This window comes from Perca fluviatilis, chromosome 11 (assembly GCF_010015445.1).
Source record: "Perca fluviatilis chromosome 11, GENO_Pfluv_1.0, whole genome shotgun sequence".
NCBI lineage: Eukaryota > Metazoa > Chordata > Actinopteri > Perciformes > Percidae > Perca > Perca fluviatilis.
The window spans coordinates 2,450,904-2,478,290 of NC_053122.1; the positions used below are offsets into that span (position 1 = coordinate 2,450,904).

Below are 27,387 nucleotides of genomic sequence, written 5' to 3' on the forward strand. Positions count from 1 at the left end.
GATAAAAGATGGGAGAAGAGTTTGGTTTGGTGTTCAGCAGAATCTTAACCAGTGGGTTTGGTATTCGGCCGAACCCCAAAAATCTGGGTTCGGTGCATCCCTAGTTTTTTCAACTGACTGTTGCTCTCACCTACTGACTGCTGTTCTCCCCTACTGACTGCTGCTCCCCCTTACTGACTGTTGCTCTCCCCTACTGACTGCTGCTCTCCCCTACTGACTGCTGCTCTCCCCTACTGACTGCTGCTCTCTCCTACTGACTGCTGCTCTCTCCTACTGACTGCTACTCTCCCCTACTGACTGCTGCTCTCCCTCCAACCGCGCTACTCTTTTGTTTGTTGTGATGTTTAGAAGCAAGACACGGGAACTTTCTTTCTGGTGCATTTATTCAGAGACAAACAGAAACCTACACTCTATTACTACCACTTAACAAGTAAACTGCTGATGTATCCTCAGCTCTGAAAGCAGACAGCTGTCTGCTCTGAGCATATTCACCGTCACTCACTCTCTCATGTACACACTAAGCACTGAGATATTCCTTAACAGAGCTTCGCCCGGGTCGAGGAGAGCCTGCCAGAGCTTCTTGTATTTGGTCTGGAAGTCCAAACCATCCAAAAATGCTTTCCACACTATAAACGGACCGGGCCATGGTTGAGTTTGGTCCGGACCGAGACCACCTCTTTATATTTGACCAAAATTTTGTCTTTTGATCCGGACGGTGCCCGAGGCACCTTCTCACCTGCAATTTTGGTGCGGACCAAACTGAAAGGTCTGAAAGTCTGGACCTAATGAGGTAGGTTTGAAAATGCCCTAAAAGGCATGTACAGGTTCACTACAATTACCACCTTTTATACGTTCGAGAACAAAGTGAATCTGCACCAGCTGTAAAACAGGAACCATGTCAGCTGAAATCTACAAAGACCACTTCATACAAGACATGTTACACTAGGAAAGGAGAGAGGGACAACATGTGTTAGGTGTAAAGTTGTCAGTAGGGGGAATACCCCAGGGCTGTGATCAGGTTCCTCCTTCTAATCCACCAACTTAGTGTTGATGAAGACTAAACAGAGAGATCACAGCCTTCTTTATACTTGCTGTAGCTCAGAGTTACTCCACACTGCAGATATGAAGCCTCTGTTCATCTCAGTGTTGCTGGCTGCTATGAGCCTTGGTATGAACACAACTCTGTTTCTTTGATATCAATCCAACATTGATATGATTCTTTAACAGCACACTGATTCTGTTTGTTGCTGTTTTACAGAATGCAGAGCACAAAAGACAAGGCTGCAACCAGAAGGAGATGTGACTGCTACTGAAGGAGAGGCAGTAACACTTGGCTGTCAATATAACAGCAGTGCAACTAATGATTATCTCTTCTGGTACAAACAGGATGGAAACAACAGCCCCAAATTCATTCTGAGCGGCTTTAAGGTTGGAACGGGGAAACAGTGAACGAGGAGAAATTTTCATCCACACTGAATTCGCGCGGAAGATCAGTTCCTCTGAAGATCCAGAAGCTTCAGCTGTCTGACTCTGCTGTGTACTACTGTGCTCTGCGGCCCACAGTGACAGGAAACACCAAAACTCTGTACAAAAACCTTTGGAGCAAAGACAACACAATACTCCACAACTTCCACTAGAGTGAGTCACACACTGATAAACTACGTAGTTTTCATCATGTAGTCTAGAATCACTTTACCTCAGTAGTGTAACTGAGAGAAGTGAAAATCCAGAGCTATAAGGAGATGGAGAGACTCAGGGAGGAGCTGAGCTGTTACTGAACTATAGAAGAGAGAGGAACTTCTATATTCAACAGAGATCAATACACAAACCATCAACATTACCTTTATTCAATTCATGATGTCACTGCAGCATTGTATGTTTTCTCTGATGTTTCTCTCCATTCTAACAGGTATGCTAGACTATGAAGCATGAACAGTTTTTATTCCAATAACATCTGAATGTTAATCTTGTATTAAGTCATTTACAACATGAAATAACAGTTATCTCTTCCTTTAGGTGTCAGTTTTGAAGAACTCACTCCAGTCCAGAAAGAAGACAACAGTTTAGAAGGCAGCTCTGTTACTCTGTCCTACAAATATTTGGAAATGTCATTGGGTGATTTATTTTGGTTCCGACCAAAATTTTCCAGGAAAACCACCAGAGTTCATCATCTCCCTCTCTGCTTCAGGAGAAGAAGGAATCAACAATAATGTAATACCTGGATTGAAGATTAAAGTGGAGGACAAACAAATCCATATGAACATCCCCTCAGCTAAGGTGTCTGACTCTGCTGTGTACTACTGTGCTGTGAGGCCCACAGTGACAGGAAACACCAAAACTCTGTACAAAACCTTTGGAGCAAAGACAACACAATACTCCACAACATCCACCAGAGGGAGTCACACACTGTTAAACTTCAATATGATGTAATTTAGAATAACTTTACCTTGGATGTGAAAGAGAGAGAGAAGTGAAAATACAGAGCTATGAGGAGACAGAGAGACTCAGGAGAGGAGCTATTTCTAGATCATGCCTGTTAAGGAAGGGCTTAACTTTAGCCAGGAGAAGAAGCTGGAAAAAGCTCATTCTGACAACATTGCTGATCTGCTTATCAAATTTCATGCTGAGCAACCCCCCAAATTTTTGACAGTTGACTTAGTGTATGCAACCAGAGCTTCCAAACTCAAAGCTGGACCGTTTGGCATGCATGACGTAATGAAGATGATGAACTTCATTCAAATTAAGAAAGTTTTGTGAAAGCCACAACTTAATATCATTAATAAAACTAAACAGGTAGTGTAGTGTGACACTGTCATTCGGTTTCAAAGGCAAACAAATTTGCAAACCATCTGCAGAGATGGGAAGTAACGAAGTACAAATACTTCGTTATAGTACTCAAGTAGATTTTTCAGATATTTTTACTTTACTTTAATATTTTAATATATTTTATATATTTTAATATATTTAATATATATTTTGTGGCGACTTTTTACTTTTACTCCTTACATTTTAACAAGAATATCGGTACTTTCTACCTCCTTACATTTTAGAAAATTGGCTCGTAACTTTAGTTTTGTACAAAAGGTCGTCTATCAGGAGTGATTGTGAGTGCACCTCACATCGCGAGCCACACGGAGAGAAAAAGTGAGAGAAGAGGATAAATCAGTTGAGATTGTGTGTGTGTGTCCTTGAGAACTGTAAGTCGTATAACTTATGTTGTCAGTTCATTTAAGCCTGTTGTTGTATTGGTCTATAGTTCTTGCAAACTTAACCTGTTAGCTAGGTTGCACGTTGCTTGATCTTATTAAAGCATCAAAAGAGAGAGAAGTTGTCTCCGCGTCCGTGTTTTAGACACACCTGGGGCAAAGCTGGAAACCAGAATCAGCTTTAAATACAGTCGTAATCTAGTCCTCACTAACAAGTTTCAAATAATTTCACTGGAGTTACCGTTATTATTTTTCACGTCATCAATACCGAATTCAATCTAATTGGATGTAATTGGATGGGAATATACTGCACGTTGCACTTGATGCAACGACTGACAGATTCGGGCGGCATTCATTTGCGGCAAATCATTGTGGCTTGATGGTGGTAACGCGTTAGCACTAGTAGTATGGATGTTTGTTTGTTGTCTGTTTAGTAATTCATATTGAATCCTTTATTTTCATTCCAGAAGCCATATTTGAGCACACACACACACACACACACACACACACACACACACACATGCATGTAGATTCCTTTAAATGTTGAGGGGAAGATTAAAAAGAGAAACTGGATCTGTCAGTCTCTGTCACAATAATAGTATATGTCATGTTTTAGGCCTATTGGCAGACATCCATTTAAAATGTAGGCAATGGCATAAAAAGAGTCCACTGAAGTTTCTCAGCTACCACTCTAGTTAGATTTGTGTGGTCCAGCCAACTTTTCATAAAAAATTGTATTCATTCGCAAGACTAATTTTACTTTTATACTTTGGCAATTTCCAAGCCTGTACTTTGTTACTTTTACTTGAGTAAAAGCTACACGGAAAAGCTAACGACTGGGCCCCAAACTCTGATTGTGGGTGACTCTGCTGTGAAAGATATAAAAAGCAGTAAAAACACCCAAATACTCTGTTTTCCCAAAGACATGGTGTCTGACTTGGCCCAAAGAATCCCAGATATCGTAGCAGCACACCCAACTGTGAAGAACATTATACTGCACATAGGGTCAAATGATGTTGTAAAGCAAGAGTCTGAAGTGCTGAATCGTGACTTTATGAATCTGCTGAACACAGTCGGCCCCTAAACGCAAAGGTGTTTGTCAGTGGCCCTATACCGCCAGTCAGAGGAGGAGCTGAGAGATTTGGCAGATTGTTGGCACTGAACAGATGGCTTTCAAATGCATGTACCAACCATTCTCTGCAGTTCATTGACAATTTTAACATCTTCTGGGGCTGCAGACATCTTTTTAAAGCAGATGGACTATTCCTTAACAAGCCAGGAGTAAAGCTGTTCACCTCTAGCCTACTTTACTTTCTGCACCACACATCTGCTCCCTTGGCCAAGGACACGAAGACAAGATGAACCAAAACAAGAGGAAGACACAACAAAGTCGGCAGTGAGCCACCACAGCCCCCACCTGAGCAAAGATTTGACGATGGGAGACCAAAGAGCAGAGATGAGAAATCTCAACCCCCTTCTCACCGCGTGCAACACTCCTCAAGCCCCTGTAACAACCACGACAGCTTTGAGGACCTCTTTTAAGGATATGTCGCTCTCCCTCTTTCCCCCATCCCCATGTTGGAATTCACTGACCAGATGAAGCAGCTGGTGAATGCTGGAACCAAGTATGCCCCCTTCCTTCTCCCATCGTAAAACGCCAGGCACCTCTGCCCCTCAAGGACGGCAGCTAACTCCTTCTTCCCAAACTGATAAGGATGCTTGTGTGCAAAATGCAGTAAGCATTAACTGATATGGGGCGGGTCCAGGCTGCATGCATAGTAGCACTCATGACTCTTTCCAAGACAAGCCTGGGCCCTGCGTGATAGGTTCTTCCACAATTTATGTTGTGATAGGTAATAGAAAAAGAATGGCGAATAAACACGTAACTGCAAACTTTGCAAATTTAGCATCCATTCCTCGTCAGCCACAGTCTGTCCCAAAAATGAAAATGCACTAACACTAGCCCTACTAAACGTTAGATCTTTGGCGGGAAAATCATTTTTAATCAATGATTTTATTATCAAGAACAATCTTGATTTTATGTTTTTAACTGAAACCTGGTTGGACCATAATAACAGTGCTGCTGTTCTCATTGAGTCAGCCCCCTAACTTTAGTTTTATGAGTGAGAATAGAGTGAATAAGAAAGGAGGTGGAGTCGCCATTTTGTTTAATGACTCATTCCAATGTACGCCAAATATCTTACGGAAATTTTGCTTCTTTTGAATATGTGGCTCTTCAGCTAAGATCCTCCCCTCAAGCTCTACTTCTAAATATCTACAGGCCACCTAAATACTGTGCTTCCTTCTTTGACAATTTTAATGAACTGCTGTCTATAATCTGTATTAACTTTGACCGCGTAATTATTGCTGGTGATTTTAACATTCATGTTGACAACCCCCAGGACCGAGGGACCAAAGAACTGTGTTGTTTTTTTGAGAGCTATGGACTGACTCAGCATGTGACACAGCCCACACACAATAAAGGGGGCACACTCTGGACTTGATTATCTCCAAGGGTCTGAACATTCCCAAGGTTGTGGTGACTGATGTTGCTCGCTCTGATCATTCCTGTGTTTTCTTTAACGGCACTATCTCTGTGCCCAAAAGTGTTCAAACAAAGTTAATCAGAAAACGGTATATCACTGAAAACACCAGTGAATCATTCATTCAGCTTTTCTCCTCTACACCCACCCTCACTGGGGCCTCAGTCACTGAGCTGGTAGATAATTTCAACTGTAAAATTACGAATGTTATTGATGCTATTGCTCCCACTAAGGTCAAAGCTGTCTCTGGTAAGAAAAGATCTCCATGGAGAAATTTTATAGGTGTGAGAACAGAAAAAGAGAGTGTCGAAAAGCTGAACGCCGCGTTGGCGAAAATCTAATCTCCAGGTCCATTATAACACTTATAAAGAGAGACTGCGCATTTATAATCTGGAACTAAGAAATGCAAGACGGTCCTTTTCTCTGACATTATCACCAGAAACAATAATAATTCACGTGCTTTGTTTGCTACTGTTGATAGATTAACTAACCCTCCAGTACCGGTAGCATCTGAACTGTTGTCTACCAAGGCTTGCAACGACTTTGCCTCCTTCTTCACAGACAAAATTCAGAAAATTAGACAAACAGTCAGTGCCTCCATATCAAGTACAGGATATGTGTTGTCACAGTGTGCACGCAAAACAAATTCCAACATGACATAATTTCATACCATGCCAGGGAACTATAGCCCAATACAACAATTAAATATGTGCATTGAACAAATTAATGATTGGATGTGCCAGAACTTTCTTAAATTAAATGAAGAAAAAACGGAGATGGTTGTTTTTGGAGCAAAAGAGGAACGATTGAAAGTCACGCTCAGCTTCAAACGACAATGTTAAAAAACACCAGACAAAGCCAGAAATCTTGGTGTAGCGATGGACTCAGACCTACATTTTAACAGCAACATTAACATAATTAAAAAATCAGCCTATTATCACCTTAAAAATATATCAAGGGTTAGAGGACTTATGTCTCAGCAGGATCTGGAAAAACTTGTCCATGCTTTTATCTTCAGTAGACTTGACTACTGTTACGGTGTCTTTACAGGTCTCCCTAAAAAAATCAATCAGACAGCTGCAGCTGATTCAGAACGCTGCTGCTCGAGTCCTCACTAAAACCAGGAAAGTGGATCACATCACTCCAGTACTGAAGTCTCTACACTGGCTTCCAGTGCCTCAAAGAATTGATTTCAAAATACTTTTACTGGTTTATAAATCACTAAACATTTCTGATCTGCTACTACACTATGACCCACCCAGACCTCTCAGGTCGTCTGGGACAGGTCTACTTGTTGTCCCCAGAGTCAGAACTAAACAGGGGGAAGCAGCGTTCAGTTTTTATGCTCCACATATCTGGAACAAACTCCCAGAAACCTGCAGGTCCGCTACAACTCTCAGTTCTTTTAAATCTAAGCTAAAGACCTATCTTTTTGATGTTGCTTTTCTTTAAATAATCTATTTTATTAACTTTAATTTCTTATACTGCACTGTAACTTTTATTCTCATACTGCACTATCAATTTTATTCTTGTTTTAATTTGTTTATTAATGTTTTTAAATTGTTTTAAATTGTTTTCTAACTGCTCTTTAATGTTTTATGTAAAGCACTTTGAATTGCCCTGTTGCTGAAATGTGCTATACAAATAAAGCTGCCTTGCCTTGCCTTGCCTTGAGTAAAGAAGTTAAATCAGTACTTCTACTTTTACCAGAGTATTTTTTAACAGAAATATCTGTACTTCTACTTGAGTATGGGAAGTGAGTAGTTTTGCCATCTCTGACCATCTGCATAACAATGAAATGACAGGTTGTGCTTGCCTATAATATATATAATAACCCCTAAAGGCAACATATATAAGGAAAACACGATGGGGCCAAGTATTGAACCCTGAGGTACCCCACAAGAGAGAGGAGCTGGTGAAGAGGAGAGGTCGCCAATCATGACAGAGAAGCTCCTATTTACCATATAGGAGCTAAACCATTTAAGTGCCGAGCCGTCGATCAGGCGGGAGAAGAGGGACTGCATGGTCCACTGTATCAAAAGCCACTGTGAGGTCCAAGAGCACTAAAACAGCAGGATTCCAGGCATCTACAAACAAGACAATATCATTGTGTACTCTCAACAGTGCAGACTCAGTACTGTGACGTGATCTGAAACCAGATTGAAACTTTTCAAACAGAGAGCTCTGTTGTAAAAAGGTTTGTAACTGTATGAAAACAACTTTTTCCAAAACCTTTGAAAGAAAAGGCAGATAAGAGACTGGTCTACAATTGGACAACACTGTGGGATCAAGATTTGGCTTCTTAAGTAGGGGCCTGACCACAGCATGTTTAAAGGCAGCTGGGACAGAACCTAAACTAAGACAATAATTTAAAAAGTAAGTAGACTCGACCCAATGGTGCTATTAAATCAGATCTCAAATTTAACTCTTGTTAGCATCATAGAATCAGCTTTTGATGTTCTTATCTCTATGAAAGAGGTTTCTCTATTGATCTCTGAAGCTGTAATTTTTTGGGTGTAGGTCCTCCAATTCTCTATTTACATGCTGACATTGGATCAAATCATGTTTCAATACAAGTTGTGAAGGTGATTATCTGTGATTGTAGATTGTAAACTTATCACAAGCAAATGTTTTGTTTTGTTGTTTTTGTAAATTGTAGGCAATTGCCTAGGGCGTCAAATGTGTTGGGGGCGCCGTGTCGTCCTTAGGTCTACTTTCCATTAATAATAGAATTAGAACGACAGCGAAATAAAACATGTTTATTAAACATGATCATCCTAGGGCGCCCCCTCAGCCACACGTTTACTTGTCAACCTTTCATTACGTGACGATTACAGTCTATGGGTCAGACTCAAACACACGGAGCTCTGAAGCAGACCTGCGGTCCGCTCAGCGTCCACTCTCTCTGGAGAAATAGAGACGAGCAGCGGCACAGACACGGAGCTGCTGCAGCGCGCCTTCCCTGGTCTGGGCAGCTTCAGGTTTATAATGGACGCTCTGCTGTGGGCATGCTGCGGCAGATGTGTCTCTATTTCTGCGTAGTTTTGTGTTTCCACCTCCGATGTAGAGCAGCGTAGCCTACAGCCACTTCCCTAAACTGTCTCATTCAGAGACCAGAGACCCAAACGGGGCTCTGTGTCTGGCAGGAGGTCTGAGATCTACCGTAACAGCAGAGCAATCACGTAATGCACAGCAGACTATGGTGCAGATGGATTATTTTCTGAAATATAGTGACTTTATTCCTGTAATAGCCTATTGTATTATCACTTAATTTTTCTCACAATATCAAGACTCCTCCAAACCTCAGAGAACACAGATGAGGTATTTTGAATGTGCACAACATTTTGAACATGAGCAGAAATCTTGCTCAAACACATCTGAAATATTACTGTCCAGGGGTTTATTGATTCATTAAAATGAATTCATGTATCATCCAGGTGAATAATTTTAATATGCACATTTAAGGAGGTTACTTCCTCAACAAAAGAAGCAAAAGTGGGAAGAGTAAATGATGCTAGGCTACATGTGACTCAGATATAATTAGAAACATCGATCCAAAGGAGAATAAATAGATGAAAGCAATACAGAATGCCTGGGAACATTACTGCAAAATATTCCATTATGTTTTTATATTTGGATTGTAATCTATGTTTCCCTTTAGATAAAAATATTTCCAGCATAACTGATTCAGAAAAAGGTAAACAAAAAAAAAAAGTGCATACATATTCACCTGAATGCAGGAAATTAAGTACGGGGCGCAAACTCAATCTCGCCTAGGGCAACCAAAGGGCTAGAACCGGCCCTGCCCAAACATGTCAGAAATTGGAGGAATCCGCCTGTAGATTCTTAATCTTTTTCTCCTGTAATTTCTCTGCACCTCCCTTGCACTTTGGTGGTCGTTTGTCCATTTTAACGTGGATGCTAACTTCCAGCATAACTACTACGCTCGTGTCTCTGAGCCGGGGCGCTGGCCATGTGGGATTAGTAAATTTGTGAGTGGGGAAGGGGGTTCTTGGATTTGATTGGGTCAGGCCAGTGCCAATAAAGAAAATTAACCAATGGGCTGCTGTGAGTTCTTTATGATGAAAAAATATATCGGCGATTCGGCCCAAAGGTGTGTCGGCCCACCGGAAAATGCCCGTATGCCCGATGGCCAGTCCAGCCCTGCCGGGCCGCGGAGAGCTCCGGAGCAATTCAGCACACGGCAGATAGTGCGGGACAGGAAGTCGAGCACAGAAACAAAATAAACATCCGGTTAATTTTAAAAATAAAATACACCGTGCTCACGCCGGATCATATCCCTGCACTACACCTTGGAAACACAGCACAGAGTAGTTTGCCCTCTACTCCTCTGGATGGAAACTAACTGTTGTTGGTTTTGTTGATCTATTCTACGGCATGTCTGGGCTGTGTGTAACTCCGTGTCTGTGTAGCTCTGTGTGTGTGTGTGTGTGTGTAGCTCTGTGTGTGTGTGAAGTTCCGTGTGTGTGTGTGTGTGTGTTAGCTCTGTGTGTGTGTGTGTGTGTGTGTGTGTGTGTGTGTGTGAAGTTCCGTGTGTGTGTGTGTGTGTGTGTGTGTGTGTGTGTGTGTGTAGCTCTGTGTGTGTGTGTGTGTGTGTGTGTGTGTGTGTGTGTGTTCCATATTTGGAAGAAAAGCTGTCGTTCCAAATAGGGCCAAAACACAAGGATGCATGAGGACCCATAAAATATCAACCGGGACATTTTTCGCCAAACGAATGTTACATACCCTATTAGGAGACCTTAAGGAACTAACCTATATAATCATTCTATCACCCCTTTAAGATATTTATAAAATATCTGGTCATGCCAGACATAATTATTCCACTCATTTTTTAAACAATGCAATTACCCGTTTCAGCAGTGCTCCCCCTGCCCCACAGCACACTCATGGGTCAGACCCATCTGGTAGCGAAGGAGGGCCGAGACTAAGAGCTATTTGGAAAAATAAGCACCAACAATCCACTTTGAAATTTAGCTGTTTCTATGAATACAAAAGTTGGGTGACACCCGGACTAAAACATTTTATATGACCCTGCCCTCAACAAAGAATAAAAAGACATGACCCTTCCTCTATTTTCCTCTGGTGGTCCATTCCATAAATACCGAACGGTCCCTAACCGTAATTACTGTATTCGCCAGTAATGTCAGATGGTTTATTACAAGTTAAGTGCTGCTGTTCCAGACCTTTATATAATTGAATGAGTCGAGAACTGAGATTTTTCTTGCCCCTAAACTTTTTGTGAAATATGTGTAAAATTTGAGTAAGTAAAATTTATTTATAAAGCGCTTTTCACAGACAGGGTCACAAAGTGCTTTACAATGTGTATAGACGATACAAAAAATAGTAAAAATAGTCAGTAGAATAAAATACAAATACAACAGATACAATTCTCAATAAATAAAAGACATACTAATAATAAGGCTACCCAAAAGCTAGTCTGAACAAGTGAGTCTTCACCTAACCCTTAAAACGGTCCACATGATCAACAAACCTAATGCTGGTTGGCCGAGCACTCCAGAGTCTGGGTGCCATAGCCTCAAAGGGTGTGTAAGTGAATTATGTTGGCAAGATAATCAGGGGCCTGGCCGTGTAGAGCCCTATAGGTTAGAATAGAATAGGATAGAGTGAGAGATTGATGTGTAATCAAAATCTGCTAAACTGTCGGTTAGGAATACCGCTCAAAGTTAAAGTAAAATATTTGATGTTGAGCTTTTCTTTGAATATCAGCTGACTCAAGTTATACTGTAATTTCTTTCCCATAAAAAAAAACTTTACAAAATGCTGCCACTAGTCTGTTAACAAGGAGGAAGTGTAACTAAGAGTAGTGAAAATACAGAGCACCAACAAGCTGGAGAGACTCAGGGAGGAGCTGAGCTGTTACTGAACTATAGAAGAGAGAGGAACTTCTATATTCAACAGAGATCAATACACAAACCATCAACATTACCTTTATTCAACATGCTGTCACTGCAGCATTGTGTGTTTTCTCTACTATTTATTTACATTCTAACAGGTATATTAGATTATGCAGCTTGAAAAAGTTAAATTGCAATAACATCTAAATGTGAGTTATTTATTATGTATTTTGCAATGTAAACTAATAACAGTTGTCTCTTCCTTTAGGTGTCAGTTTTGAAGAACTCACTCCAGTCCAGAAAGAAGAGAACAGTTTAGAAGGCAGCTCTGTTATTCTGTCCTACACATACTTGGAATTGTCATCTGGTGATTATTTCTTCTGGTACCGACAATATCCAGGAAAACCACCAGAGTTCATCATCTCCCACTCTGCTTCAGGAAAAGAAGGAAATATTGTAATCTCTGGACTGAAGATTAAAGTGGAGGACAAACAAATCCATATGAACATCTCCTCAGCTAAGCTGTCTGACTCTGCTGTGTACTACTGTGCTGTGAAGCCCACAGTGACAGGAAACACCAAAACTCTGTACAAAAACCTTTGGAGCAAAGACAACACAATACTCCACAACATCCACCAGAGGGAGTCACACACTGTTAGACTTTAAGAGAATCACACAACAACTCAACCAACATCAGAAACATCCACTAAAGGTCTTCTTTCTCTTCACTTCTGTTTTATCTTTTCACCTTTCAGGAAAAGGTTATTCTCTGGCCCCGCCCACTGACATTTAACTCAACCAATGAGATTATTTCTGTCTCCAGAGCAGGAATGTTTGAGGAACTAAAAGCACAATCAGCTTGATGTCGAGAAGAAGGTCTGCACATCAGAGAGGCTGTTTAGTTTCTCATTCTACTTCAGTGGAAGAACATTGCTCATCTGCTGTCTGTTTGGCTTTAACAACTCCAAAGACATGTTGCTTTACCTGTTTTTACTTTTCTCTCCCTTTATAGGTGAGTGTTAGTACAGAGATCAAAGTCTCATATAACCTGCTATATTAACCAGTTATTTCATAACTAGAGGTTTATCTGTGTAAGTTAATGATAACTGATGTGAATAATACTAATTTTGCGGCCCTGGGTTCCATGAACAGCATAAAGCAAAAAAGTACTGAAGAACATGTTGCAGAGGACAGAAACATCAACCTGACCTGTACATATGAGGGTACTATCTACAATATCCAGTGGTACCGACAATACCAGAGATCCAGACCAGAGTTCCTGCTCTACATCACAGAGGGAGGGTTGATTCAACCAATTAGCTCTGATTTCTCAGCTCACATTGACAAGTCAAAGAAAAGTGTTAAACTGGAGATCATCTCAGCTAAGGTGTCTGACTCTGCTGTGTACTACTGTGCTCTGAGGCCCACAGTGACAGGAAACACCAAAACTCTGTACAAAAACCTTTGGAGCAAAGACAAAACAATACTCCACAACATCCACCAGAGGGAGTCGCATACTGCTAAACTATACATTTTTCATGGTGTAGTCTAGAATCAATTTACCTTAGAAGTGTAACTGAGAGAAGTGAAAATCCAGAGCTACGAGGAGACAGAGAGACTCAGGGGAGGAGCTGAGCTGTTACTGAACTATAGAAGAGAGAGGAACTTCTATATTCAACAGAGATCAATACACAAACCATCAACATTACCTTTATTCAACATGCTGTCACTGCAGCATTGTGTGTTTTCTCTGATGTTTATCTCCATCCTCACAGGTACATTATGTTAGACTATGCAGCTTAAAAAAATGTAATCCTAATATCATCTGATTGTGAATAATGGTTTAAGTCTTTTACCACATGAAATAACAGAGCTGTCTCTTCATTTAGGAGTCAGCTGTGAAGAACTCACTCCAATAGAGAAAGAAGAGAACAGTTTAGGAGGCAGCTCTGTTACTCTGTCCTACAGATACTCCAAACAAGCAGGATATACTGATTATTTCTTCTGGTATCGACAATATCCAGGAAAACCACCAGAGTTCATCATCTTTCATTTGGGATCGCAAAATGAAACAAACTCTGGACTGTCTGTTTCAGCGAGTGAGGATAAAACCAAAATGGATCTTCAGATCTCCTCTGCTGCAGTGACAGACTCTGCTCTGTACTACTGTGCTGTGAGGCCCACAGTGACAGCAAACCCACAGTCTCTGTACAAAAACACAAGCTGACACACTGACAAGCTGCTGGAAGACTTTTTCTACACTGTTGTACTGAACTTTGTACCTCCACTAGAGGGCGACATTATCAAGTAGGAGGTGCACTACTTCACACTGTGTTCAACCATTCAGTCAATAATAAGTGCTGCTGTAAAGAGAACAATTCTCAGACTGAATGTTGAACATCAGCTAGTTCTCCTGTTGATTTAAACCTTGTTGTAGAGATGGAACATTGGCTGTGGATTATTCTTGCTGCTCTTTTCTTTGGTAAGGTGCAAAGAGTGTTTTAATGCACCAAAAAGCAAAAACAGATCATTTTTGTTGGTATCTGCGTATATTCTAAATAACACGCGTTACATGGTTTTCTCTGACATAAAACAGCAGTAAAGGAAAATCCATAATATTTACTCTTCAAACCTACTGTTTTGCTTTAAATCATCTTCCTTGATTCCTCTCTATCTTTGCATTTTCTCTTCTACCCAGAGTGTAAAGGAGAAGACAGTGTGATACAGCCAAAAAGAGATGTCATTACTACTGAAGGAGAGACAGTTACTCTTGACTGTACATTTGAGACCAGTATCCCAAATCCCACTATATACTGGTACAAACAAGAAGAAAATGATTACCCAAAGATGCTGCTGCAACGTTTCTCTGTAAAAACTGACAATTCTAAAGGCAAGAGAGAATTGATGCAACAATCAAGGATAAGTCAGTTCCTCTGAAGATCCAGAAGCTTCAGCTGTCCGACTCTGCTGTGTACTACTGTGCTCTGCAGCCCACAGTGACAGGAAACACCAAAACTCTGTACAAAAACCTTTGGAGCAAAGACAAGACAATACTCCACAACATCCACCAGAGGGAGTCACACACTGTTAAATGTTGAATAGTATGTTATAATACAGAGTAGATTTTTGTAGAGGTGACAATAACAGAAAATGAAGCACTAAAGATGAAAGGGAAAGGTGTTTTTATTCAACAATAACTGACGATAATGAGGTGCTGTGTGATATTATGTTCATGAACAATACCTCATAACTGATTGAGAAGCAAATCCCTGACATCCAACAGAGCTCTATTTCAACTCTGTCATTTCAAAAGTCATATGGCAGTCTCACTTTTCATCCCGTTTAGACGAGGCGTTTTGGGGGAAATCTTCTTTACCGTTCCTGGCGGTTCACATATAAAGATAGACTTTTGAATCGAGCTTTGCAACTGGCTAATGTGCCTCAGGCCATCCAGCAGGGGCTTTCTTTGAGATGCTTCCCTCAGGGAGAAGGTATTGTTCTGCCAAATGTTCTACTGATCGTCTTTAAACAGTTTCTTTCCACAAGCTGCTGATTCCTTTGAACAAAGCACCTTAAACTAGGCACTTTAAATTTATGTATGGATTTCCTTGTATAGCATTTTAATATTGAGCATTTTAAAGATGCGGTAGGTAAGTCTTATAAAACTAACTTTCTGTCATATTTGCTGAAACTGACCCTATGATCCAGTAGAACTACATGAATTATGTAAAAAAAAAGACAGCTCCTCTGGCACCTCCTACAGCCTGTAGTGCCATTGGCAAAATTCCACCGCTCCCGTTTTTTTCTTCCAATCAGGGCCACAGGGGGGTCTATCTAACCTGTCAATCACTGCTCAGGCAACGCATATATAAGCGTTCTCCCCTTCCCCTCCCAAGCTGCAGAAAGGTTTCCAAAACTCCGGTGAATATTGGAGTGACTTTTCAGAGGTGGCGTGGCTGCAGGATTTTAAAGATCTGAAGAACGATGCAGATGTAGCCACATTTCCTCTCAACAGGTAACATAATTACCATGAGTGATTTATCTTTCACTTGGTTATTAGTAGTCAAAAGTCCACAAAGCTACGTTGGTGAGGATGATATAACGTATGCACAGTGGTCGGTCTGATGTGAGGCTGAAATGGCTAACGGTAGCCAGCTAGTTAGCATCGTTTTATTGTTGGTGGGTAAAGTTAACGTTGTGTTAGTGTTTTAGTTATTGAAGATGTTGTCTGTCTGACATGCCGGCCGGCCAGTTCTGTCAAACACCCTTGTGGGAGGGGCTTAGGAGACGGTTTGGGCTGCAGCAGAAAAGGAGGAGGGACTGAGAAGTTGTCGATGTTCATTTGTTGGCAAAGTCTTGGCTCTTCACAATCTTACCTACGCAGCTTTAATATTGAGGTTTCATGTGGCTTTGTTTGTCTGTTTTATGTTGTGTCTTCTTATGTGTTGACTTTGCACTTTGAGCTACTTGCACATTTTTTCCAATGCGGTTTACACTGCAAATGGCTAATAAAGTGAATCTGAATCTGAATCTGAATTAGCTTGTATAAAGCCTGACACAACACAATATCTTTGACAGAAACAGTTGAGTTTGGTAGCTCCATCAGAGATGATGAGACAAAAAGGAGAGAGATCCAGCTGCAGTCAGGTGACAGAGAGAGTGATGCGGGAGGCTGCCACGCAACGGAGGGACAGAGTCAGGCTACCAGTGAGAGAGAAGAGAGAGAGAAGAGTCACAGTAATGTGGGAGGGGCCTGCTGCCGCCGGGAGAGTCTGAGCATGTGGATCAGAGACTGTCACACACTAAATTTCAGCGATCCTACATTATGGCCAACTAGAATGTGTGATGGCAAAACGAACGCCTTTCTCAGAGAGGGCAAAGGGAATTGCCAGCAGATGCAGAGGGAAGGGAATTCCCAAACTATTTGACATATTCCACATCCCACAATGGGAGGGGAAAGAAATTGAAAGGGACTGGATATTATATAGCAGCTCAAAAAGGCCTTATTTTGCCTACCATGCTTGTTGTTCTCCTTTGAAGTAGAGAAAGTCAATTAGTGCACTAAATTCCACAGATGGGATGAAAATATTGAATATAATATTCAGAAAGTTTTAGGAGAGATTTCCAGACCATGAAAGAAACCGTGCACACAAACATTGTTATTGTGAAATGGAAGAACCTACAACATTCTGTCCTACAGACTTCTGAATTGACAGCAAACAACAAAAGTTGATGGAGACAGAAATCTTCTGGATGTAACACTGTACTTAGCCTTCAGGAATCTGCCATTCAGGGTCCGCACAAATACACAAGATGAGCCAGACAATGGAAATGTTCTTGCGGCATAATGAGCTGTTGGCAAAGTATGACAGTATCCTAAATGACCATTTACAAAACATTAGAGAGCACCAGCAACAAGGAAAGAGACTCCAAGTTCATTACCTTTCACCTGACAGCCAAAACAAATGTATTGAACTTTGTGCTCAGCGTGTCCTAAACACCATTTTGAGGGAAAAGCAAGAAACAACATTCTATTCCATAATGTGTGATGCAACCCCTGATGTGTCAAACTTGGAGCAAAATGTACTGTTGCTGAGGTATGTCAGTCAAACTTCCCCTGTGGGTGGATGGGAAATAAACGAACATTTCCTTGAATTTAAGGACTTTTCAAAGAAGACAGGAGAGGAAATGACCACAATGGTGGAACAATCACTAGGTGAACATGGGATAGATATAGCTGATTGCAGGGGTCAGTGCTATGATAATAGAGCTAACATGGCAGGAAAAGTGAGAGGAGTGCAAGGTCGCATATTGAATAAAAATCCGTTGGCCAAATACTCACCATGTGCATCTCACACGTTAAACCTAGTTGGTGTCCATGCAGTCCGGGCCTGCCCAGAAATAGACATATTCTTTGGCTTCATCAATCAGCTGTACAAACTATTCAGTGGCAGCCCTCACTGAAGAGTTTTGGGTTGTTCTCTGTACAGCTTGTCTGACACACGATGGAGTGCTCGGATAGAGGCAGTGCGCCCAGTGGCAAAACATTTGCCCGGTGTGATCCAGGCATTAGACACCTTTACCACTACAGGTAACCTCACAAGTGAAGCCAAAGCTGAAGCACAGGGTCTAAAGACCTACTTTCAGTCAACTTTGCTCCTCACTTTTTGGGTCAAGGTGTTACAATGCATAGAGGGTAGAATCCTTACCAGCCAATCCTCAGCCATCTCACTTGATGTGCAAGCTGTCAATATAAAAGGAACTGGAGGAGGAGATTGCCTGCATGTGTGCATCATGGGATAGTTTTCTGACAGAGGAAACTGCTGTTGCCACATCCATGGGCATTAAATCCCAGTTAGAAATGAGACAGAGAAAGGGGAACTTTTCTTTGATGAGTCAGAAAAGGAAGGGACAGAGGAGCAAATCCCAGAGACCCCATTCAGAGATAGAGTGTTTCAAGGTTGCAATGGACAGCATAATCTCTCAACTACAATACGGTTCTCATCAATGCAGAAGATATGTGACGAGTTCTACGTCCCGTGGAAAAAGAATGACCTCACAGAGTCCCTTGAAGACCAAATTCAGCACTTAAAGAAAATATATAGTGCAACTTTTGAAGACGGTCTTGGATCTCTGGACCTACTTAATGCCATATACACAATGGGACTACAGAGCATTTATGGAGACCTGTGTCCTACTGCGTATTTTCCTGTCTCTGCCTGTGACTGTGGCTGGAGGTGAGTGGGCCTTCAGTAAAATGAAGATAATTAAAAACTACCTGTGCTCTAATATGTTCCAGGAGAGGCTCAATGGTTTGGCAATGCTCTCCATAGAGCGTCAACTTGCCAAGAAACTGGACTTTAAAGACATCATGGATGATTTTGCCACAAGGAAAGTTTGGCGCATGGCATTTGGAGTTCAAATCTAAACATGTCACACCAGCAGTAGCCTAAAACACAAAAATTTAAAATTTATTTATTTGCTGCTAGTGTCAGAATTCCAATACATATGAAGAGTGTATTTGGCAATAGCTTATGTGTAGTTTGTTAATGTTAACCATTATTGTCAATGCCTGTCACTTGTCTTTTGCAGAGAGAGATGTGAGGAGAGGAGAAGAGAGGTGAGGAAGAGCAGAGGAGAGGAAAAGATGAGCAGAGGAGAGGAGAGGAGCAGAAGAGGAGAGGAACAAGAGAGGAAGAGCAGAGGAGAGGAAGAACAAGGAAAAAGAAGAGATCTGGGCGCTGGGGGGCCCATCTAAGATCAGCTGGCCTGGGCGTATGTATAACATGCCAATTCGTATGCCATTATTGGCATGTTAGCAAGATGCATATTCGCGTGTTTTTATCGACATGCGCTTTGGCCTCCATTGACTTACATTACCTTGCAAATGCATATGAATTAACGCTGTAGCGGAGTATGAAAGGGCGAAAACCCACGAGGGGAGGTTGGTTGGGCTGAAGGACGGGTCACACAACACAGGACTTTCACCCAAGAGACCAGGAATAATGTCCTGCGCTCCACGTTCCTTAAACTCAATTGTCACTTTCTTCTTTTACTAAACCCAACCCGCATGTGACGTTTCCTAAACCCAACCGTAGCCTTGCAATAAAAACTGGTTGCCTCGCAGCTTTAGAAAGTGCCACTTGGCGTGTGTTTACACTTGTAACCCAAAATTCTGTGAATCAGTTCAAATTAAACTATACTAAGATATTGAGTATTGAAATTATGTTGTTTCAACTTCAACTTCATCCGTCTTGTGTTTGTAAACCCTGAAAAGGTGATTCAAGCATTAAATCATCGCATCTAATTTTATGTAATTCTTGTTTTGGAAGGATCAACAACAAAATGTTACAAAATATTGCCACCGGTGGAAGCATAACAGAGAGGTGAAGATACAGAGCTAAGAGGAGAGAGGAACTTCTATATTCAACAGAGTTCAATACACAAACCATCAACATTACCTTTATTCAACATGCTGTCACTGCAGCACTGTGTTTTATCTGATGTTTCCGTTATACTAACAGGTTTGTTAGATTCTGCATTGAGGAAATCTTTAATTTCAATATTTTCTTAATCTGTTGTATCAATGAGTTTTATAAAATGCTATGAGAAAATATCTCTTCATTTAGGTAACAGCTGTGAAGAACTCACTCCAGTCGAGAAAGAAGAACTGATAACAATGATTATTTCTTCTGGTATCGCACAATATTCAGGAAAATCACCAGAGTTCCTCATCTCTCATCTGGTATCAGGAAAAGTAATGCGGTCTGTTTCAGTGAGTGAGGATAAAACCAAAATGGATCTGCAGATCTCCTCTGCTGCAGTGACAGACTCTGCTCTGTACTAAACTGACTCCACCAAGTGGATCGTTTCGTGTTTGCTTTCGGCATATCCATCTGGGAACTTTCCGTTGGAGAACTTTTTGGGAAGGGCCGAAAATACTAGTTAGCTAATTGGATAAACCATCTGTCTATCACCACATATGTTGGCGATAGACGGGCCAAATCAACCAATCAGATCAAAGAAGTGTATGACGTACCTTTACCCTCCATTTCTTCACAACTAGCGGAGACAGTTGATATATCAAACTCTTCCGGAAACCAGTCGGGAGAAGCGCAAAAACATCTTTTCCTCCAAGAAAAGCCTCCAGTGCTGTTTTTGCATTTTCTTTCCTTTTCCAGGATTAATAGCTGGAAAAAAAAATATAACCTGTAGAAGATGAAGACAGTAAAAGAGAAAGAGAATCTGTCTCACTCAGATGTGACTATGAGACTGCTGAAGAATATATTACAATCCACTGGTACAGACATATTTCTGACATTCAACAATGAGAAGGACACTATCCAGCCGTTGTTAAACTGCTTGAGTGATCTCAAAATATGGTTGGATCCGAATTGTCTCTGTCTTAATGATAATTAGACCGAAATTGCGTGTTGGTCGCGAGCTGAACATTTTAGTGCCTGTGTAGATGCTCTTGGTACTTTAGGCTCCCAAATTCGTCCTTTTTACCAGAAATCTGGGAGTGATTTTTGACAGTGCTTTTAAATGTGACAAACAGATTAGTTCTGTTGTTAAAACTAGCTTCTTCCAGCTGAGACTCTTGCTTAAGGTTAAGCCTTACCTTCTACGCAAAGACTTTGAAAGAGTCATACATGCATTTATTACGTCCGGCTTAGACGACTGTAACTCACTGTATGTTGGATTGGATCAGTCATCCCTTCATCGGTTGCAGTTAGTCCAGAACGCAGCAGCTCGACTTTTAACCGGGACTAAAAAGCGCGACCACATTACACCGGTTTTGTCCACGCTCCCCTGGCTTCTGTTTGTTTCAGGATTGAATTTAAAATTGTATTAATTGTTTTTAAGATCTTAAATGGGTTGTCGCCTTCTTACTTATCAGAGCTGTTACATGTCCACACACCTGTCAAAGCACTGAGTTCGTCCAATCAGATGCTCCTCGATGTGCCCAGATCCAGGTTATAAACCAAAGGTGGCCGAGCCTTTGCAGAGGCTGCTCCAAACCTCTGGAATAGTTTACCTATTCATGTAAGAACAGCTCGGACCATTGAAACGTTCAAGTCCATGCTTAAAGTGTAAATTGCACGTTCAATTTTTCATGAAGTTAAGCAATGTGCTTATTAAACATAAAGATTAGAGCCACCCACCATTGTTTTGTATGGCTTTTTATAACAAAATGCTGAATTTAATATGAAAAGTTAGTACTTTTTACAGTGGTTTTAAGCACTCCCCCTCCCTTCCACTAGGCGGGGTGTGACGTCATAAGAGGGACTCCAAGAGTCTAACGGCTAGTAGGCTAGCAGTTATATTGGAGACCTAGCTAGCTAGCTAAAATGGTAAACTATTGTGTTTGTGCGGGATGTACGAGTACATCAGAAACAGGGCAGAGGGTCCACCAGGACAGAAGGCTGATTGGTGCCTTTTGAGGTTTGTAGCGCTCGAAGTGGGCTGATTTTACTGCTGGTTGTCGGCGACTATGTGGAGCTTCTCAACTCCGAAAACTTTGAAGCAAATTGTCAATTTAGCAACAATTTTTGCAAGACTGCCTATATTCAAAATCTAAACAGTTAATTTCTCGCCTAAAACTTTTTCAGAAGTGAATTTAGTGATGAATAAGATGGCGAAAATGGATAAAATTGTCCCGTTGTTGGCCTGTCTATGTACCTGCTACACAGCAAATTTCTGGAGTTGAATAATATGGAGTTAAACCAAAAAAGTGTTAAGTGTTAGATTTTTGAGTTTATTTTCTAAATTAGACTACAGGTTTTGTACAGGGATACTCTTTGATGGTGTTATATTTCGGTTCATTCATTGGGTGTTGAGGAAGTAATTCAACTAGCCAACTGGTGTTGATTCATAACGCCACGCGCGTTACAGCTTTGTTGCTGCCGGCAGAACAGCCTTCACTTGGACTTCGTTGTGAGGCGGGTAACGTAACATGTGCCATTTTATTTCTCAAACTATAACGTTAGGTTAGTCTGTAAATGACTCTCTTGTAAATGTACTGTCTTTATATACCGCATTTCTTTAGTTTTAACGACTACCTTGTCAGTGTAACACATTAGTAAATTTTTTGCTAGGAAAAACTTGCTAGCTAACTTAGCTAGCTAGCTGCAGAGTTTAATGCCTGGCCCAAACTTGTCGGAGTGCTGAATATAACTTCATGGTTTGTCGGCATTTTCGTAACTTAGCGCTAGCTACCACGCTTAGCTAGCTAGCTACTGCATGAAAATAACGCTAACGTTATACTCCTCATTACTCGGTTTCTGTGTGTTTTGCTAGTTCTATCAATTTAATTAACCTGCATTGTTTCTTTTAGATTACTGTTAAGCGGTAGAGTTTAATGCGGCTAAGGGCGATAACGGACCTGTCCTACACTGAAGGAATGACTTTACCTAGCTACGCTGAAGGAATAAAACAGGTAATGCCTCATACGTTGTCCTACAATTCTGGTTAAAACAACAGCCTCGCCAGCAACTTGTCTCCTGAGTTGGAATGCCTATTTTTTAAGTAAATGGCGAGGACATGGTCGTCTCAGTTGCTAAACTTTACCAACAGTTATAAAATATATATATATATATATATATATATATATATATATATATATATAAAATATATATATTATTTATTTTTTTTTTGCGAATTTACCGCACGAAAAAACGTCCCCTGGGTGTGTAAGGCCGAATAACACAAAATACTTTATCAAAATAAAGTTTTATTTTTCCTCAAGTGGCCAAGATGTTGATAAAGGTAAAATCGCGGAGGGACAAAGAAATATGTTAAAATGGAAGACGTCAGCTTCTCAGACTTTATCAGTGCAGGTAAGCGATGTATGTTTTCTTACAAAGTTTTTAAAAGAGGAAGAAGTAATACATTTTTAAATGAAATGTTGCTTGTTATTATTCAGTTCGCAGAAGTTTCTCATACCAGAAAGTACACCACTAAAAGTCACAGATGAGCAAGGCATAGAGGTGGACGAGGATGTCTTTCCAGAACTTGCAACAGCCAAAGAAATATGTTTTATCATCTACACTGAAAATGGTAAGGTGATACTTGGGAGATTGGTATTTTGACTTTGAAAGAAACATATTTAATGTTTGGCTGATATAACAAAACAATCCAAAAAGTAGTAGTCTAGTAGTATGTGAACTCTCCTGTATCTGCATTTCAGAGATCCCACTATTAGAATCTTTCACAAACACGACTAACTGTGCTGACCTGACAGAATTTGTGACACTTACACACCTTCGGTAGGCAGGATTTTTAGAAAATATTTATAATTAAATACAAAATTACCATCTGTGGTGGTTGATTTTTTTGATTGAATGTGCCCTGTATCCTGTCGTTGTGATCCTCAGATGTTCCTGTCCTGCAGCGAGAAAGTGAAGGGCCTTCCTCTCCAAGTTTAACAGATACATTGTCAATCTCAAGCAGTCTAAGTAGCGACACAAGTGATGCTGGATTTCAAATGATTCAACCTGTCATGGAATTTACCCGTGCAAGAAATGTAAATTTATAACCTTACTTTTACAGTTATTTAGTTGTCCTTACCTCAAAATCAAGCTTAGATTTGGGTTAAGGAATTGAAACGCATTGCAAATTATCTGTATGATCAATATATTGCAATACCTGTTTAGTTTGTTAATTGTTTTGTATTTATCGGTTGTATTTAGACTGTGGAGCAGATTCTCACTTCCAAGCCTGCAGGGATGACTGTGATCAAAGAGTATGAAGAGACTTGGAGGTTTGAAAGATTCCACCGGAGGCGCATTATTGGTGAACATCATTGTAGCTCACATGCATGAAAAGGGAAGGGAATAGAGACTTACGGTCCTATCTTGCACCCTATGCAGCACAAAACTTCGTACGCAAGTGTCTTTGCTAGTTTAAGACCGACACAGTTGTCAATTTCCCGTCCAGCGTCCACGTCGTTTAAGTAGCAAATGCACCTGTGCCCATCTTTGCACCCATGGGTGGCTAGTCTTACAGGGAGGAATGTTCGGGTGCATTCTGGGTGTATTGCTATCTTGAGGCAGCGGGAAGTGATCGCGCCAATGGGAGATGCCACTCTGATTGGTTTATTGCATGTTACGCCCAAAACACACCTATGATTAATGAAGACATTAGGTACAACCCTTTAGAACCATGCGCACGGAACCTATTTTCCACCGTCAAACTAGCAAAGTGGATTTGGACACGCCTAAACACACCTGCGGCATGCGGCTTCCGCGCCGCGTCGCTTACATCACATGTCAAACTCAAGGCCTGCGGGGCCAAATCTGGCCCCGTGCAGATTTAGATCCGGCCGTATATCAATTTGGGTTCTCAATAAATTTTGGCCCGCCTAGTTGTGCGCCAAACCAAAAACACAGGAAAGTGTTTTTTTAAACTGCAATTACCTGACATTCAAAGCAGAATATGGCAGATTTTCTGACTCTGAGACTCAGAAATCCCCCCGAGAAGCAGAGTTTTCATAATCAGGCTGTGAAACAGGTTGTTGTTAAAAAAATTTATCATTGTTTTGCTTGATTTGCTAATTTCTATGATGGCTAAGGAACTCTTTTGATGACTTTTGTAGGCTTCATGTCAACAAAAATGTCGGAAAATGCTACAAATTTACAAAACGGTGACAAATGTCTGAGAAAGCCACAAACAAGTCGGAAAAAAAATTAGGAAAAAAAACTACCAAAATGTAAAAAAATAAATAAATAAAAAAGTGACATGCCGTAACAAAAACTCTACATGTCTGGCCCTTGGTGGGATTCTCTTTTTCCAGTGTGGCCCTTTGTGAAAATGAGTTTGACACCCCGGGCTTAGATCATTAAAATAGGGCCCTTAATGTTAATAGCCTGAAATTCATATTTGTAGAAGAGGCAAGAATGCTATTACATTCAAAACCTTTGCTTTTGCAGGAGAGCTGTAAGTAAAGCAACGAAGGAGTTTCATGCCTTTGGGATTGCGTAGCTCTTCCCATTTTTGAAGACCCATACTCAAAAAAGGGATATGTGAGTTTGCATTGTAGCCATACTGTAAACTAATGTTGGCAGTTCCATTTTTGCTTTGTTGATCTTTTGTGTATACAGCATATATACACTACATCCATCACAAACTTGTTATTGTCTGCCTTCCAACGAGAAATACTCTTTTATCTTCAGGAACATTTCTATGACATGCAGAGCAACAAAGGCTTTCTTGAGTGGCGTATAAAAACTGTGCAGCGTCAATCCAAAACCCTATCTGCATCCCGTAACAGAGTGGAGCTGAAAGGAGGTCCCACATCGTCAAGAACATCTGGATCCATAGATGACCAGCAAACAGGAGATGAATGTATGGAGGCCATGTCTCTTCTTCACCACATTACTGACCGGTGACTTTGTCTTCCAGAAGATGAAAGAAACATTCCATTATCGGCAAAAGGTGCTCCATGACCCACGGCCGCGGCAGACATACTTCAAATGTTTCCTCGTTTCTTGGACACACTAAGGGACTGGTAAGTAACTAGTGTGAATTGAAAAAAACGTGTATGTAATCTACTTGCTTTACTTTAAGTTATTTAAATGAAGGTCTTCCTATTTTTTTATCAGATTTTGCAAGACTTCTTGATGATGTTTGGAGCAGAGACTGCATCCAGGTTCCTGGAAAAATGGAACACCAGTTTTAAAGACAAAGTAATTCAAGAGGCCAGGACCCTCAGAGACATCTCTCCTGAAAAAACAGCTGAAATCTGCCCTGAATGAAGAATCTGACACTGCTGATGAGCCAGGTGCTACAACAGTCATACTTCATTAGTTTAGTAATGAGTTGTCAAAAAATCTCAACTGCTTACAAAAAAAAGAGCATTACTGATATAAAGACCTTCTTTCTTTCTCTTAATACATTTGAATAACACATTAACATTACTTTTGACTAAAAAGGGAAAACTAAATTTGGTTTCAGCCTGGACATACAGTTGGACAATCCTGTCTGACAGTGTCACCTACATCTTGTAGGCTGTCATGTTGTTGCAGCTCTTCATTGAAGCTCTGTGATAGTTTGACTCTGAAATATTCAAACATAAGACTCGATTTAATAGCTGCGCTATTCTTTTAAGTGGAAATATTCACCAAAACCAGCACAAGTTTGTGTTGATTGGCCTACTCTGAGCAGTGATGTTTAAGAGGTTAAATGAATAGCAGAAGATGGGTAACCTTGACCTCCACGAGGTAGAAGTGTGAAGAAATGCATTCTTAATTAAATTGTGTTACCCTGTCTGCAGAGTGGGACGCGACATGGCATCTCTTCTTGTATTGCTCCATCTGCTAACTCCTCAACCAGCTGGAAGGAAGCGGCCCAAAAGAATCAGTGTTGGGAGGCAACTGATCATTTGGTTAAATTTCACAAGGGTTGTCAAAACAATAGAATTAAATTTCAAATTTTGTCTATTTTTTAATACTAATTGCTTATGTGAAGATGTTTTCCTTTGTGTTTCAGTCTTGCCACAGCCTTGAAGAACATCTCATGACGATAGAAGGGAAACCCCCAGCCGTATCTGCTGGCACGGGGGACTTCAAAAGCACAGGTTTTCACCTTCTACATAGTCTTGGATAGAAAGCTTCTTCCATGTCAGTCTTCTACATCTCTGGGTGCATTTGATGAGCTGTTCAAGTCCCATTTTGTTTTCAGTGTGCAATATGATGATGCTCTGTCGAGCTTGTACAGATTCCTGCAGACTACTCTGTACAATATCGATATAGGGACAACAGAAGCAAACCAAGAGTCAAAGAGTTAAGAGCAAAGCTGTTAAACAAGCACTAATTTGCTAAAGCAGCAAACATGTTCAGATGTATCCTTTTACGCCATCCTTTGATACAGTTTTACTTCTGTTCAGGCACCTCAAATTAATTCATGCAATGTATTCTGGGAAAAATTTGAGACTAAAATGTGGTCAAATAGGATGTTGCTTGCAATTTTCAAGTTATTCTGGATTTAGAAGACATCTAATTAAGATACATGATCCTACTGACAACAACATGTGTACCTCATGAAACCCCTTCCAACTATGACACTCAACTGCACAATCATTCTGAGTGCTTAAATGATGAAACACCCTCTACTTCATCACAATGCCAAAATGTTGAAGCAGGCCCTTCACTGTCAACTCACAGCAAAGATATGTGTGCCTCCATCATAGCCAAACTTTTGGGAAGCGGTGTACCAAATACTGTAGTTCTTTCTACAATTGAAAATTTACAGGAATTTGTGGAA

At 40.8% G+C, this 27,387-nt stretch overlaps 1 protein-coding gene and 1 long non-coding RNA gene across 2 annotated transcripts; both read left to right on the top strand.

Moving 5' to 3' along the window:
* Window positions 1-12,769: 12,769 nt before the first annotated feature.
* Window positions 12,770-13,937, top strand: LOC120568517. The gene is made up of 2 exons (XM_039816090.1): window positions 12,770-13,029; window positions 13,474-13,937. Exons 1-2 carry the CDS (start codon window positions 12,770-12,772, stop codon window positions 13,850-13,852), a joined length of 639 nt encoding a protein of 212 aa, XP_039672024.1. The 3' UTR covers window positions 13,853-13,937.
* A 9,123-nt stretch (window positions 13,938-23,060) lies between these two features.
* Window positions 23,061-23,882, top strand: LOC120568944. Its single transcript, XR_005640813.1, has 3 exons — window positions 23,061-23,184; window positions 23,502-23,650; window positions 23,817-23,882. It is a non-coding gene; the product is annotated as an uncharacterized LOC120568944 (long non-coding RNA).
* The last annotated feature ends 3,505 nt before the right edge of the window (window positions 23,883-27,387 follow it).

What these genes read in the sequence shown, in the direction of transcription:
- LOC120568517 (XM_039816090.1), top strand. Translation starts at nt 12,770, where the DNA reads ATGAACAGCATAAAGCAAAAAAGTACTGAAGAACATGTTGCAGAGGAC. An exon ending in AAGGTGTCTGACTCTGCTGT is followed by an intron (nt 13,030 to 13,473) that starts GTACTACTGTGC and finishes TAATGGTTTAAG; the next exon opens with TCTTTTACCACATGAAATAA.